The 12459-nt window shown below is 45.8% G+C and overlaps 1 protein-coding gene across 10 annotated transcripts in view; it reads right to left on the minus strand.

The window, feature by feature from the left end:
• Positions 1-1435: 1435 nt before the first annotated feature.
• Positions 1436-12459, minus strand: part of RNF4 (ring finger protein 4) — a 405745-nt gene continuing 394721 nt past the window's right edge. For all 10 annotated transcript variants that reach the window (XM_078678584.1, XM_078678589.1, XM_078678580.1 and 7 more), the window contains one exon: positions 1436-2076. In XM_078678584.1, the coding sequence (XP_078534710.1) occupies positions 1927-2076 (150 nt within the window). In that variant the 3' untranslated portion in view covers positions 1436-1926. The remainder of the gene's footprint in view (positions 2077-12459) is intronic.

Consider the following 12459-nt stretch of genomic DNA (forward strand, 5'->3'; position numbering starts at 1 on the left):
GGCACAGTTTCCAAGAAGGGATGAAGGACGTCGCATCCTGGATGAGCAGCAGCTACCTGAAGCTCAACTGAGAAAACAGAAGTCCTCATCCTCGGATCCACCCCCTCCGCATGGGGCAACACCTGGTTGCCCCCGCCCTCAGAATCCCACACATCCCTACAGACCACGCTCTAAACCTCGGCATCCTACTCTACTCTTCACTCACCATGAATCGCCAAATCAACGCTGTGTCCTCCACATGCTTCAACACCCTCTGCATGCTCCACAAGACCTTCTAATGGATCCCCACCCCACCCCCTACAGGGCTCTAGGAAGACCATGACCCACGCACTCATCACCAGCAGACTGGACTACAGAAAGGCGCTCTACGCAGAAGCAACAAAACACTGTCCTGCAAACTCCCGACCATCCAGAACGCTGCAGACATACTTGTCCTAGACATCCCACAACATGACCACACCACCAAACACCTCTACGACCTCCACTAGCTCCCCAACAAAAAAAGAATAACCTTCAAACTGCTCACACATGCCTACAAAGACCTCCCCAACACCGGACCCCAATACCTCAACAAAATAATTTCTTTCCACACCCCCAAAAGAAACCTAGCCATGGTCCCTATAAACCACAGGACCAGAGTGGGTGACAGATAATTCTCCTACACCGTGGCCAAGACCTGGAACAAACTCCCCCCTCGGCATCAGACGAAGCCCGACTCTGCACCTATTCAGAAAGGATCTCAAGACCCGGCTTTTCAGATTACCACTATCCTCAAGCTATTGGTATTCTGGATCTCAGCTGAGGAGATTAAACACACTGGAAATTTGAGGCATCTCACAGTGACAAAAGCGAAGTTTGTATCCAGCTAAAACAGTGTAATATTACAGGAGGCCACTTAAATTCAAGTATGCTCTATTGGCTCCCAAAAAATGATGGTCTGAAGGGTACATGCATAACTTGCATCCTACACCTACTCAGGTTAAAAAAGAATTAACATGGTCCATCCTTAATTGTAAGAAGTACAACTTTTTGACAACTTTCTGATCTGCCCTACAAAAGGAAACAATCTAAGAATCTTTTTTAAAACATGGACTGCTTTCTACATGCATCTATCCTCCAAGATACAAACTAAATTGGGTCTAGCCATAACCACTTAGCTTACAGACAGACTCTTCCGAGCCAAAAAACTGCTCCCAAAGAAGGATTGGCCAACTTCTTAATGAAGATCTGTAACAAAGCACATCAACACTTGCTCTAAAGCAAGAAGATACTAAGGTAATTGTTTGAAACAGGATCACAGATTTTAAATGACGGTGACTTATACAAATGATATCCTTTACCATTTAGGTACTTTGACACAGAACACAACAGACAAGCATTTCAATGTATTAGGTTAGAGGATTGTGTTAAATGCATTGATTGTATAAACAATAAATAATTTACAAGCCTCGCAATGCTTTATTACCACCTTAAAATTAGTTTTGGCTGAAGTTTTAGGCTGCAATTTTCACAATATCCAGAGCAAAAAAAATATAACAAAAAATTTACTTTTATAGCACTCCTTTAGAAATATGTAAAATTTGTTTTGTCACATCTTGTCATTCAGCTTTTCTTAAGTTTTATGTCCGCACCTTAGTGCACTTTCAAAATTGCTGTGTAAAATAAATAGTGTCAATTCATGAAGATGTTAAGAATCATAGCCCCAGCAAGCTGGAATTCAATTTAAACAGAAATCCCATAGAACAGTAATTTCCATTTAGATGATACCATTTACTCCAATGATGTCCGGTCGATTAGAATAAAGTCTATGTTTTTGTAGGTGAACACAGATTCAACCATCAGTTCTGTCAAATGGTTTGGTTATCTGAAGCAGAGGAACGGAAATCCACTAGAAGATGTCCAAAAAGGGAGATGACAGAGCCCTATTCAGATGTATATTGGATGATACTGTTTGTGAGTTAGTTTCTTCCTGCATGTTGGGCAAGTGCTGCTGTTTTTCATAGCATCTCGGAGACACTGGCTGCAGAAGATGTGTCCACATTTTGTAGCAACAATAACTCGCCCACTCTGTGTGATCTACATTTAAGAAAAATGTGAATGTCATTAGAAAAACCATATCAACAAAATTACTCATATATTTAATACAGGATACATAGTAACACATTTGTTTCCAAGGTGAGCAGTTGGTAAACCGAATCAGAACCCGGCAGAGGCTTTGTTGGCTCATAATGCATGTTGCAAATTAAGTATTTTTACCATCACGTTGAAATTGGTGCAGTTGAATGAAAGGATACCGATACCCAGTACCCATTGTTCATGACATGTAGTGGTGTAGATTCACATGCTGTGCATACTCCTGCCATTTAATAAGCTCCGGCTGGTGACATTTGAATGTAGTGGGGCGTAACATGATTGTCGCACTGCACTGTGTTTAATAAAGCAATCATTTGGGTGTCACACCTCAAACACCCGCGCCCACCCGAAGCTACACCTCTGTATACAGCAGACACACCGCATATTGCAACCTGACACACTCTACAGACTGTCCACGTGGCATTCTTCCCATCACAGATACTGATGTATGGGCACAGTGGGCAAGCCTAGAGCTCCCTTCTTCCAGGGGCCCTCTTAAAGTGACTGGAACTGTCAGGCGTTGTGCTATAACAAAGCTGTTGACCTCAGTCTACCTCACCTTCTACTCTCTCGACCTAACCTCTTTCTTCATACCACAGCTTTCTCACATTTGTGCACACCTCTCCTCACAAGTGTGCATACCGGAGCACGTCTCTTCTCACATGTGTGCACACTGGAAGCTTGCTTATTCCCAACGCATTCACACTGGGAGCTTGTCTCTTCTCACACGTGGACACCGGAAACTTGCCATCCATGTGAGCACATGGATACCCTGCCTCTTCTCACACGAGTGCACACCAGGAGCTAGCCTCTTCACATGTGTGCACACTGGGAGCTCGCCTCTTCTCAAACACCACCTAGACGTGCAAGTGACCATATAAAAACATGTCACACGCAAGTGCTCAGTTGGTTCCCACTGCCTGTTTATAGAATAGAGCTCCGCGGACTGGCATACCGGGCTGCGTGCGTGTCTGGTGGCACAATAACTTATCTCTTTTAAAACTAGGGCGTTGGGTGCGGGTATAAGCTTGTCGGGAGAGGGGTGGGTGGGCATTTAATTAAATAAAATAAAGGGCAATACATTGTAAACTTACCAGTATGAGGCATCTCTTTCGCCGGTCCCGCGTCGCATCACGTCTCCGAGTCACAGACGTTGGCAAATCATAAGACAGGATGCGACTGGGGGGGGTTACACTGCTAAATCCTGCCATTTGACAGGGCATCGGGCGAATGTACGTCACCGCCCGACAGGATCCTATCTTTAGACTCCTGCATTACACTAGCATGCACAGCATACCTAATGTAATGTCAATGGAGTGGCCGTGCAGTAATGAAAAGCGTCCTCAGCTCACAGATGCGCAGTCGGAGTCTGCTGGACTCCGACTGCTCTCGCCTGCGTGCCTGCGCTGTGAAGCACATGCCAGAAATGTAAACAGACGAATTGCCGTCTGCTTACATTTCTTGCTGCCCGTGAGAAGTTTTTCTGTTGATTCTGCCTAGTGGGGCCCCTATGGACCAGCCGCCACTGCATTTAAAGTTGGGCTCGGACACGTGCAAGTATTTTTTTTCTTCAAAGGCATTCCAGTCACGAGGTATAGTGACTCCACCAATTGCAGTAATGCGCATGGGCATTGGCTCAGAAAAGATACAGAAAAGATGACCTTACGAAGGAATATTAAAAATGAAAGAAAAAATATCTGCATCATTGAAAGGCTGCTGGGGAGGAGGGTGAGTGCATGTAAATAGATCACAATACATGCCAAGAACAGAGGCTTACAGACTAAGTAAAAAAAAAAAAATGTTTGTGGCATATGTAGCTGTAGATGCACATGCTATGCACAGACTGTAAAGCAGGCTGTAAAGCAGGCTCCCATATGGCAATGGCTGGGCCGAGGATGTTGCAGAAGATTGAAAATGTATGCATACGAAAGCCTAGCTTGTTAAAGACCTAAAACATCCACACACTAATGTTTAGTAAAAGTGAGGGGAGAAAACCAAGTAGCTGCCTAAGTGTGCCCTGATTCTGTGAGTAAAGATCTGACCACTTGGGCAGCTTTTCGTGAGGCAAAAGAGACAAACTGAGGAGAATGATGAACCAGGGCTGCCTGGCCCAGGTTGGGGCATTAAGATGAGAGTGAGGGACATTTGCCAAAGCCTGCCAACCACAAATGAAAGAATTGGAAGAGGTGGAAAAGTGTAGGCAACTATTCCTAACCAGTTCATCCATAGTGCATTGCCCATGAACGGAGTTTAAAAATATATATATTTTAATTGATTTTCATAAAGTCTCATACAGTGTACATAGGAGGAGAATAAAAACAGCATTTGGTGCAAGCATATGAAAAGATAATTAAAAAAAACAGCACCTGACTGTAAATTAAGCTTACATGGGAGAACACTTAAACCACCTGACATTCAATACAGCATGTGGCACATATATTCACAGGGACTCACTTTCAGGGGGATCTGGCTGAGCAAAAGCACGCAAGTACACCAACATAGGCTGCCAGATATCATTGGGCCTGGAGGACGATGGTAACTCCTCCACATATAAGCCTAGATTTTCTATACAAAATACCAAGTTTCTAAGCCACTGCTCCGCTGTGGGGCTCAGCGCACTATCCCACACCATTGCCACTTAGCAATAAGCAGTGCCACTCTCGTCAGCCTGCCTGCGACACATTTTAAGAAGGGGACAAGACCCAATAAGCATATCTGTGGGGAACACTGCAACACAATCCCAATGATCTTTGATAACGTGTTAATCACAGCACTCTAGTATTCCGACACCCGCCTGCAGGTCCAAGCTAGGTGCCAGAAATCTGCCCCCAAAGCCCCACATCGCTAACAAGCATCAGTGTCTCGGAGCCCATATTTAAAAAGTTTATGCGGAGTATAATAAACCTGGTGAAGATATTTAAAGTGTATGATATGCAAGTTTCCATTAGAGGTAAGGGCGCTGGTGAGTTGGCAGCAGAGTTCCTAGTCTTTCTGCATGAGTTGTGAGTCAAGGTATTCATTCCACTTGCTAAGGCTCCTATCACATAGAAGGGGCTTATCTTCCTTAACAGCGCGGTAAAGTTTAGTAACTAGCTTATGTCGGGTGGGGGCCAGGAGCAGTGTATATAGCGCCAGTGTCTCCGGCAGTTCTCTCGGAAATGTGGGGTAGTGAATCTGCAACGTCTTTTTCAGTCTATGTATGTAAAAACAAAGAGCGGGGTCTTATTCTGACTATAGTCCGTGTCAGTATTAGACAGAAAAGTACCGCCAGGATATGAATCTTGTAGCTTATTAATGCCTACTTGCGCCAGTGTACGCAGAGCTCCCTGTTCGTGTGTTACTGATGTGTTCGAGTGAAAAGCCAACGTTAATAGCGGGGAGTATAATGGTAGTTTTCCCGCCTCACGGCGACAATCGTCAAATTAATAGTGTTAAAGGTATTGCAAGGTGTAGGCCTATGGTCATGTGTTAATTGAGAACTCGATGGGATGTGCATCCCAGTGTTCCACAGCCACGTGCGGGATGAAAGCATGAGAGGTGAACCATAAGTGTGTATATTGTGCACAAAGATAGTAGATGTAAAAGTCGGGTACACTGAAACCCCCGCATTTATAATCCAGCTTGAGTCTTCCAGCTCACCCGTGCTTGTAGACCACCCCAGACGAGGCAAAGCAGCAGAGTGCGTAGAGTTTTTTTTTTTAAAAAGTGGTGCGAGTTGTAGCGGTATATTACTGAATAAATATAAACATTCAGGTAACACTGCCAATTTGATCAATGCAATACGGTCTGCAAGAGCAAGCAGGAGTTTTACCCATCTATCCACTTGTTGTTCCAGCATCAAGGTGGCTGTCTAGTAATTCTCACGGATAACAACCTCTTGTTTCCGGTGATATTTAACCAAATCCGTGGCCCACACAAGGGGAAATTCAAGTTCATGTGGGAGAGTGCGCTCAGTCAGCGGCATCACTACAGATTTGGACCAGTTAATGTGGAGGCCAGAAAAACGAGCAAAGCGGATATACTCACGCAGGACTGGTGCCAGGTAAGTGCGGTGCTCACTATAAAAAGCAGCATATCATCTGTGTAAAGAGAGATGATGACCGGCCGATTGGAAAAAATTGAGAGCCGCATGCTTGAGGGATTGCCTAATAAGGCAAGCTAGGGGATCCAGAATCAGGGCAAATAACATTGGTGAAAGTGGGCACCCCTGGCGGGTGCCCCTAGGGATTCGTATTGGGTCAGAACTATAGCCCTCTACACGAACACGCGCTGTGGGACTTGCATAAAAGAGACGCACCCAATTAACAAAGATGCGAAAAACCCATCCACTGCAACACAAAGATAACCCCATTCTATAGAATCAAATGCCTTTGCAGCGTCAAGCATGACTGCCACCGCCGGCAGATCAGGATTGAGAGTGTGAAGCATAGCAAACAGTGTCCGTAATTATGGGAGGTAGAAAGCTCTTGGATAAAATCAGATTGATCTGGCAGGACCAATTTTTGCATGAGTGGATGGAGACGATTGGCCAGAATCTTCGCCAGAATTTTTACATCTATATTAATAAGCGAAAAAGGCCTGTAGGATTCACAATTAATGGGGGATTTTTGAGTAGAGTTATGATAAGTGCGCTTCAGTATACATTTCTAATAAATAAGGGGTGAGTTCCACTGCATAAGCTTTCTAAAATTTGCAGGGAAACCAGTCAGGGCCCGGAGCTTTCTTATTGGGTAGGGCATTTATCGCCTTTCGAATATCCTCCACCATGATCGGTTGATTGAGGTATTCCCTCTGACCATCTGACAGCCATGCGATGGCTATCTGGGAGAGAGATTCATTGAGATTGGCAATGTCAGTCTCGCCTTGGGAGGTGTATAATTTCACATAAAGTTGCCTGAATTGGTCTGTAATGCCTGGAACATTGTAGTGGTCTTGGCCCGCATCCTCCGTGATCTTAGTAATGACCTCCCTCTCCATGCGGTGTTTAATTTTAGTATCTAAGTGATGTTCGGGCCTACCACGCTCTTCAGAAGCACGAGGTATGTGGCTTTTGGAAATATATCTCTTCTCTTCCTCCGCCAATTTTGCATGTTCAAGTACAGGATCTTTAATAGAAGCTAGGGTCGCCTCACAAGGTGCCGCTTTGCAATCCTGCTCCAATTTTTGTCTCTACCTTAGCCAACTGTCCTTGCAAGTCTTAAATGCCTCCCAAAGCACCCCAGCGCTATCCACAGACCCCCTGTTGTGTGCGAAATAATTTTTGATGGCCTCACGAACCGTCTCCGTACAGATAGGGTCCAACAGCGCTTCAGGCCTAAAGCGCCACGTGAAGGCCCTAGGAACAGTTTGCGGGATAGAAAGGGTTAGGCGGACAGGATAATGATCCGATAGTGTACGCGGCAACCCAACCACATCCGTGACCCAGCCCGCTGCTCCCTCACTCATTAGCCAGTAATCGAGGCAGGACCAGCTGCCATGTACTGTGGAAATGTGTGCCCTCCAGAGTGTCAGGATGTCTATGGCACCAGATATCCAGCAGTCCCAAGTCTGCCATTCCATCTTTGATCGCACGAACTGCCCCAGGAGAGTGACCCCCTACCTGCCGCTGGATTTATCCTTAGTTGGATACAAGTGTGTATTTAGATCCCTGCCCCAGAGAACTACAGTGTCCGGGAGCCCACGTAGAACAGCAAAAATATGCTCAAAAAGTGCAGGGTCATCTATGTTGGGACCATAAGTATTGACGATATTAACAAGTGTGCCCATCAGCTTCACATGTATAACGGCATAGCGCCCTGTAGTGTCGGCATGAGTTTGGATTGCAGTGAAGGGGAGGTCTTTTTGACAAGGGTGAGAACCCCACGGCTATAGGATGAATAGGAAGAAGCAAGCCGGTAACCAGCCCAACAACACCCCACCAGCCTATCAGTGGTTTGTGTCAGGTGCGTTTCTTGTATAAGGGGAATGCCAATCCCATGGCGATCCAAGTGCGCCATTACCTGATGAATCCTGGTGTATTAAGCCCCTGTACATTCCATGTTAAACAAAAGATGGACATCACATTGCTATGGAGAATTGCAACAAGTTATTCCCGATACAGAAATTGCCCACTGCCTCAAAACAAACCTATCCCCACCATGGAAGTGAGTGATGTTATGTTTGTTTTATAGTGCACACATGCATCTTTTAAAGGATTTAGAAAAGAGTCAGTCACGTTAAGAACCCCTACAACACCCCCCCACCCCACTCACCAGCACCCCCCAACCACTTCAGTGACCCCAACATGCCAAAGCCTTTCCAAACTCCCAGGAACAATTTACTAGTGCAATACCAAGGGAGTAACCAGTTGTGGGAAAAACCCATAAGGGGGGCGCCTGAGCACAGTATCACTCCTGGTGAAAAAGGAGGTGGCCGCCATCATAGCACCCTCTAGCCAATTGTTGAGTTTGCATCCCCTAAATGAAAAAAGCCATCAGCGCAAACATAGCAGAAAACATCATAGTCCTAAGTATGTCAACACATGTCAACCATCAACATTACAGGCTTTAGAGTTCAGTGCTGCAATGTGGCTGATGGACGTCATCCTAGTCTGTAAAGTAACACAAGAAACGAAATCAGTATGATCGCATGTGGTCTACAGGCATTATCGCTCATCTTTCATTTCACTAGTTCTCCCGTGATCACTCCCCGCCACAGATTTTGGGAATCGACTGCGTCTTGTAATGGTCTTGGCAAAATCCATCGCGGGCTTCAGGCACCGGAATGAGGCTGGTTCCAGCCTGAGCCTGAAGGCTTGTCTTTATGTTTCATAGCTGGCCTGGAGGACGGGGCATCTGATACTTTTTCTTGGAGTCGACCAGAGGGCGAGGGTGATACTGGAGCCTTAGACTTTCTTTGCGTGGGAACATGGGGATCTGTACTCACGGTATGTTGACAAGGAGTGATGTTCAGGTCTTCCACCGCGACGGAATCGGCTTTGGACACGGAGACCGGTTCTTCTTCCTTGGCTTCTGTGGCTGGAGGTTGGTCTAGATCTTCGCTGGAGACGTCTGGTACAGAGTCGCTGCCACGTGGCATCTCGTGGCGTCGAGCCAGACGACCACAAATGGTCTTCGATCGGAATGATCGACACGCTTCACAGTCTTTCTTGTTGTGTTCCGGGGATAAGCAGAGGTTGCAAACCTCGTGCAGGTCTGTGTGTGGAAACTTAGCGCGACACCCGGGACATAGCTTGAATGGAGTCCGTTCCATAGACTGCTGGCGTGGTCGGCATGGGTAGGCCCGCCTCGAAGTTCCCGATCGAAAGTTTTCACAATTTACACGATGCGCATCGAATGATAAACCGCATTCGAAAGACAATATCGTCTAGGGTAGAGGACTGCGCATTGAAGGGGTTCGAAAAAGATACCGGAGCGCAGCAATACTCATCCGAACCCAATGGAGTATAAAAACTATCTAGGGATCGAGTCGATGGTCATGCGCACTAACACCGAAAGGAGGAGTCACCTATCTCGTGACTACAAAGACTTCTGCAACTAAAAACAAAGGACAAACATCCGGGCCCAACACCGGAAGGAGATCTATGCTTAAGCATATGATCTACAGCTCATATGCCTCGAACAGTCTTCTTTGGTTTATAGAGGGAAGTTTCACAGCTAACATGACATCAATGATCTCAGGAGGAAGGTCAACAGACGTACAAGCATGGAGATAAAGGCTGGGCAGGCTCTGCTGCAGCATTGTGCAGCTGCAACAGAAGAACCGCCCGAAGCAGCAGCTTAACTGGAGGACAGATGCCTTTGCCCAGGAGTTGTAAGTAACACTCTCCCGGACCAATTCCGTGCCACTAGGATGAGTTGAGCTCAGTCGTTCCGGATCTTTTTCAGAACTCTGAGCAGAAGAGGCATTGGTGGGAAGGGATCCAATTGTCCCAGCACCACTCTAACCGAATGAATCTCAGTCAGAGCCTTCAACACACAACAATGCTGACATTGTGTGTTCTTGGCAGGGGTGAAAAGATCAAGCCAGGGTTCATCCCATTGATGGAAGGCGCCCTGTAACAGTGCGATGGGTAATTGTCATTCGTGGTCCACCAGGCGTCGGCGATTGAATTAGTCTTCCCAGAAGTTTAAAGATCCTGCCAGGAGATGGCCTACCAGTGATAGCTTCCAACAGTCCACTTACTTCAAGAGATGTAGAGCCTCCTAGAACAGGACCCTATATCCCCACCCAATTAGCTTATTCCAGTACCATAAGGCATTAGTGTTGTCCGTGAGCACCTGTGCATGGTGGGAAGAAAGGCCTTAAATGTCAAGGGAGTCACCCCCCAATCCAAACAAGCATTTGCAAAGCAATAGGTCTCGTATTATTGAAAGTTTGAGCTATTGGCATTGCTAATAATAATGAAACGCCAACAGCTCCAACTTTCAGTAATGCGAAAGCTATTGTATTGTAAAGCAACCGGGGCACTTGAGCATTAGCTTTAAACATCTTGAGCTATAGCGTGGATGCCGCGATTGCTTTCAAAGTAAAGAAACAGCCAGTAAGACAACTCAGTGAATTAGTATTCCTACTGAAGATATGTTGTTGTGGCAAATTAGTTTTTCACTCTCCTGTACTCGGTAAAAAAAAACAAAAAAAACTGCTGTAGTGTGAAGTAATGATATAATGTATAATATTTACACTGCTTGTGGCTGCTAAATGCTTGTAAAAAGCAACAAAATACAAATTGTGTATGCATCTGTATATGTGTAAAATGGGCGCTTTAATGTTGTGGGATGTGAGAGGAGACAGAGTATCACAGAATTTCTTCCAATTTCAAATGCAGGGACCTCTGTGTGGCAGTGTGACTTATATACATTGCTTCTACAGTGTTCAATTAAACAGAATTTAAATATGGTTTTGTAGAGCGAGGGGCACTGGTTGTGAATTAAGGCTCAGTGCATTTCTGAAAGGACCTGTGGGGATGTGATACCAAGAAAAAACACATCACAATGAGTTAGTCCACTAAATACCCATAGAGGCGCTGGTTTGGCCACAACAAAGATCAACGTCCTGCTTTACAAAGCATAATTGTATGGTAAATTAGATAGCAGGCAGGGACAAATAATAGGTAGACATATTGCCTAGTGCAGCAGTGCAAAGGAATCTAGGGATTGGAACATGACAAGGCAGGCGACAGATGGGTGAATGACAGGGACGCAAAAAGAGTGGAAAAAGCAGATCGATAAATGAATGGCATCAGTGGCTACACGATATTTAGTTAATTATTGAGTTCTGGTGAGTCTACAGGATAGTGTCATATCTGTGGTTCCTAAGAAAAGGAGACATGCCAGAACAAAATGACGCCTCAGCTGAGTGAACAAGAGTGGGGAAGATTTAGTGGGTATTTGTCCTTTGCCTTTTTACCGGTGCCCTGGTCCTTTTCCATCCCTCAGGTGGCACCACACCTAGAGCATTTTGAGGTGTCCATTGACGTGTAAGCAAGAAGCAGACTGTGAAGATATGGAGGGTGTTATATTGTAGTATGAGGTCCCATCTCTAGCACTAAGGACGATGTAGCAGGTACCTACTTGCAGCCGAGGACTTTCTACAATAAATATTGAAATCACCCTGCCACCACCCTGCTCACTTCAAATAAATGAACACAACGATGCAAAAAACAGAAACCATGCAGCAAAATAATTAATGCACAAGTTACTACTTGTGTAACGATATATCTGTAAGAGACAGTAGTTAGTGATAGATTCCTTACCTTAGAATATCCCCAGGCGTCAGACTGGATCCGGAAATTATTTGCGTAGCAGTACCCATGTGCGTCGGTAAGCGTCGGCCGCGGCTCCGCATCAGTCGGCGCCGTGATGATGTTGTCGGAGTACTTGGACGCCGCCTCTGCGAGCTGACGTCAGTTCTTATACACAGCCATGATAAAAACAAACACTGGTGCCATGAAACTAGGGACCTGAAAGGGGATGACCTTAACCCTAGACATCGGTTCGCAGAACGGGGAGGATGGGCGGGTCGGTAAGGAATCCATCACTAACTACTGTCTCTTACAGATGTATCGTTACACAAGTAGTAACTTGTGCATCTGAAAGAGACACGTTAGTGATAGATTCCTTACCTTAGAATAGATACCCCAGCAATACCAACCCCGGTGGTGGGTCTGCGATCCAATGATCACACCAGAAAGTCCTGGAGGACGGAACGGCCAAAGAAGCCATCCCTCCGGACTTGGCTGTCCAGGCAGCAGTGTCTTGCGAACGTGTGCAGCGAGGCCCACATAGATGCCTGACAAATGTCCTGCAAGGAGACTCCCCGGCCCAG

This window comes from Lissotriton helveticus, chromosome 2_2 (assembly GCF_964261635.1).
Source record: "Lissotriton helveticus chromosome 2_2, aLisHel1.1, whole genome shotgun sequence".
NCBI lineage: Eukaryota > Metazoa > Chordata > Amphibia > Caudata > Salamandridae > Lissotriton > Lissotriton helveticus.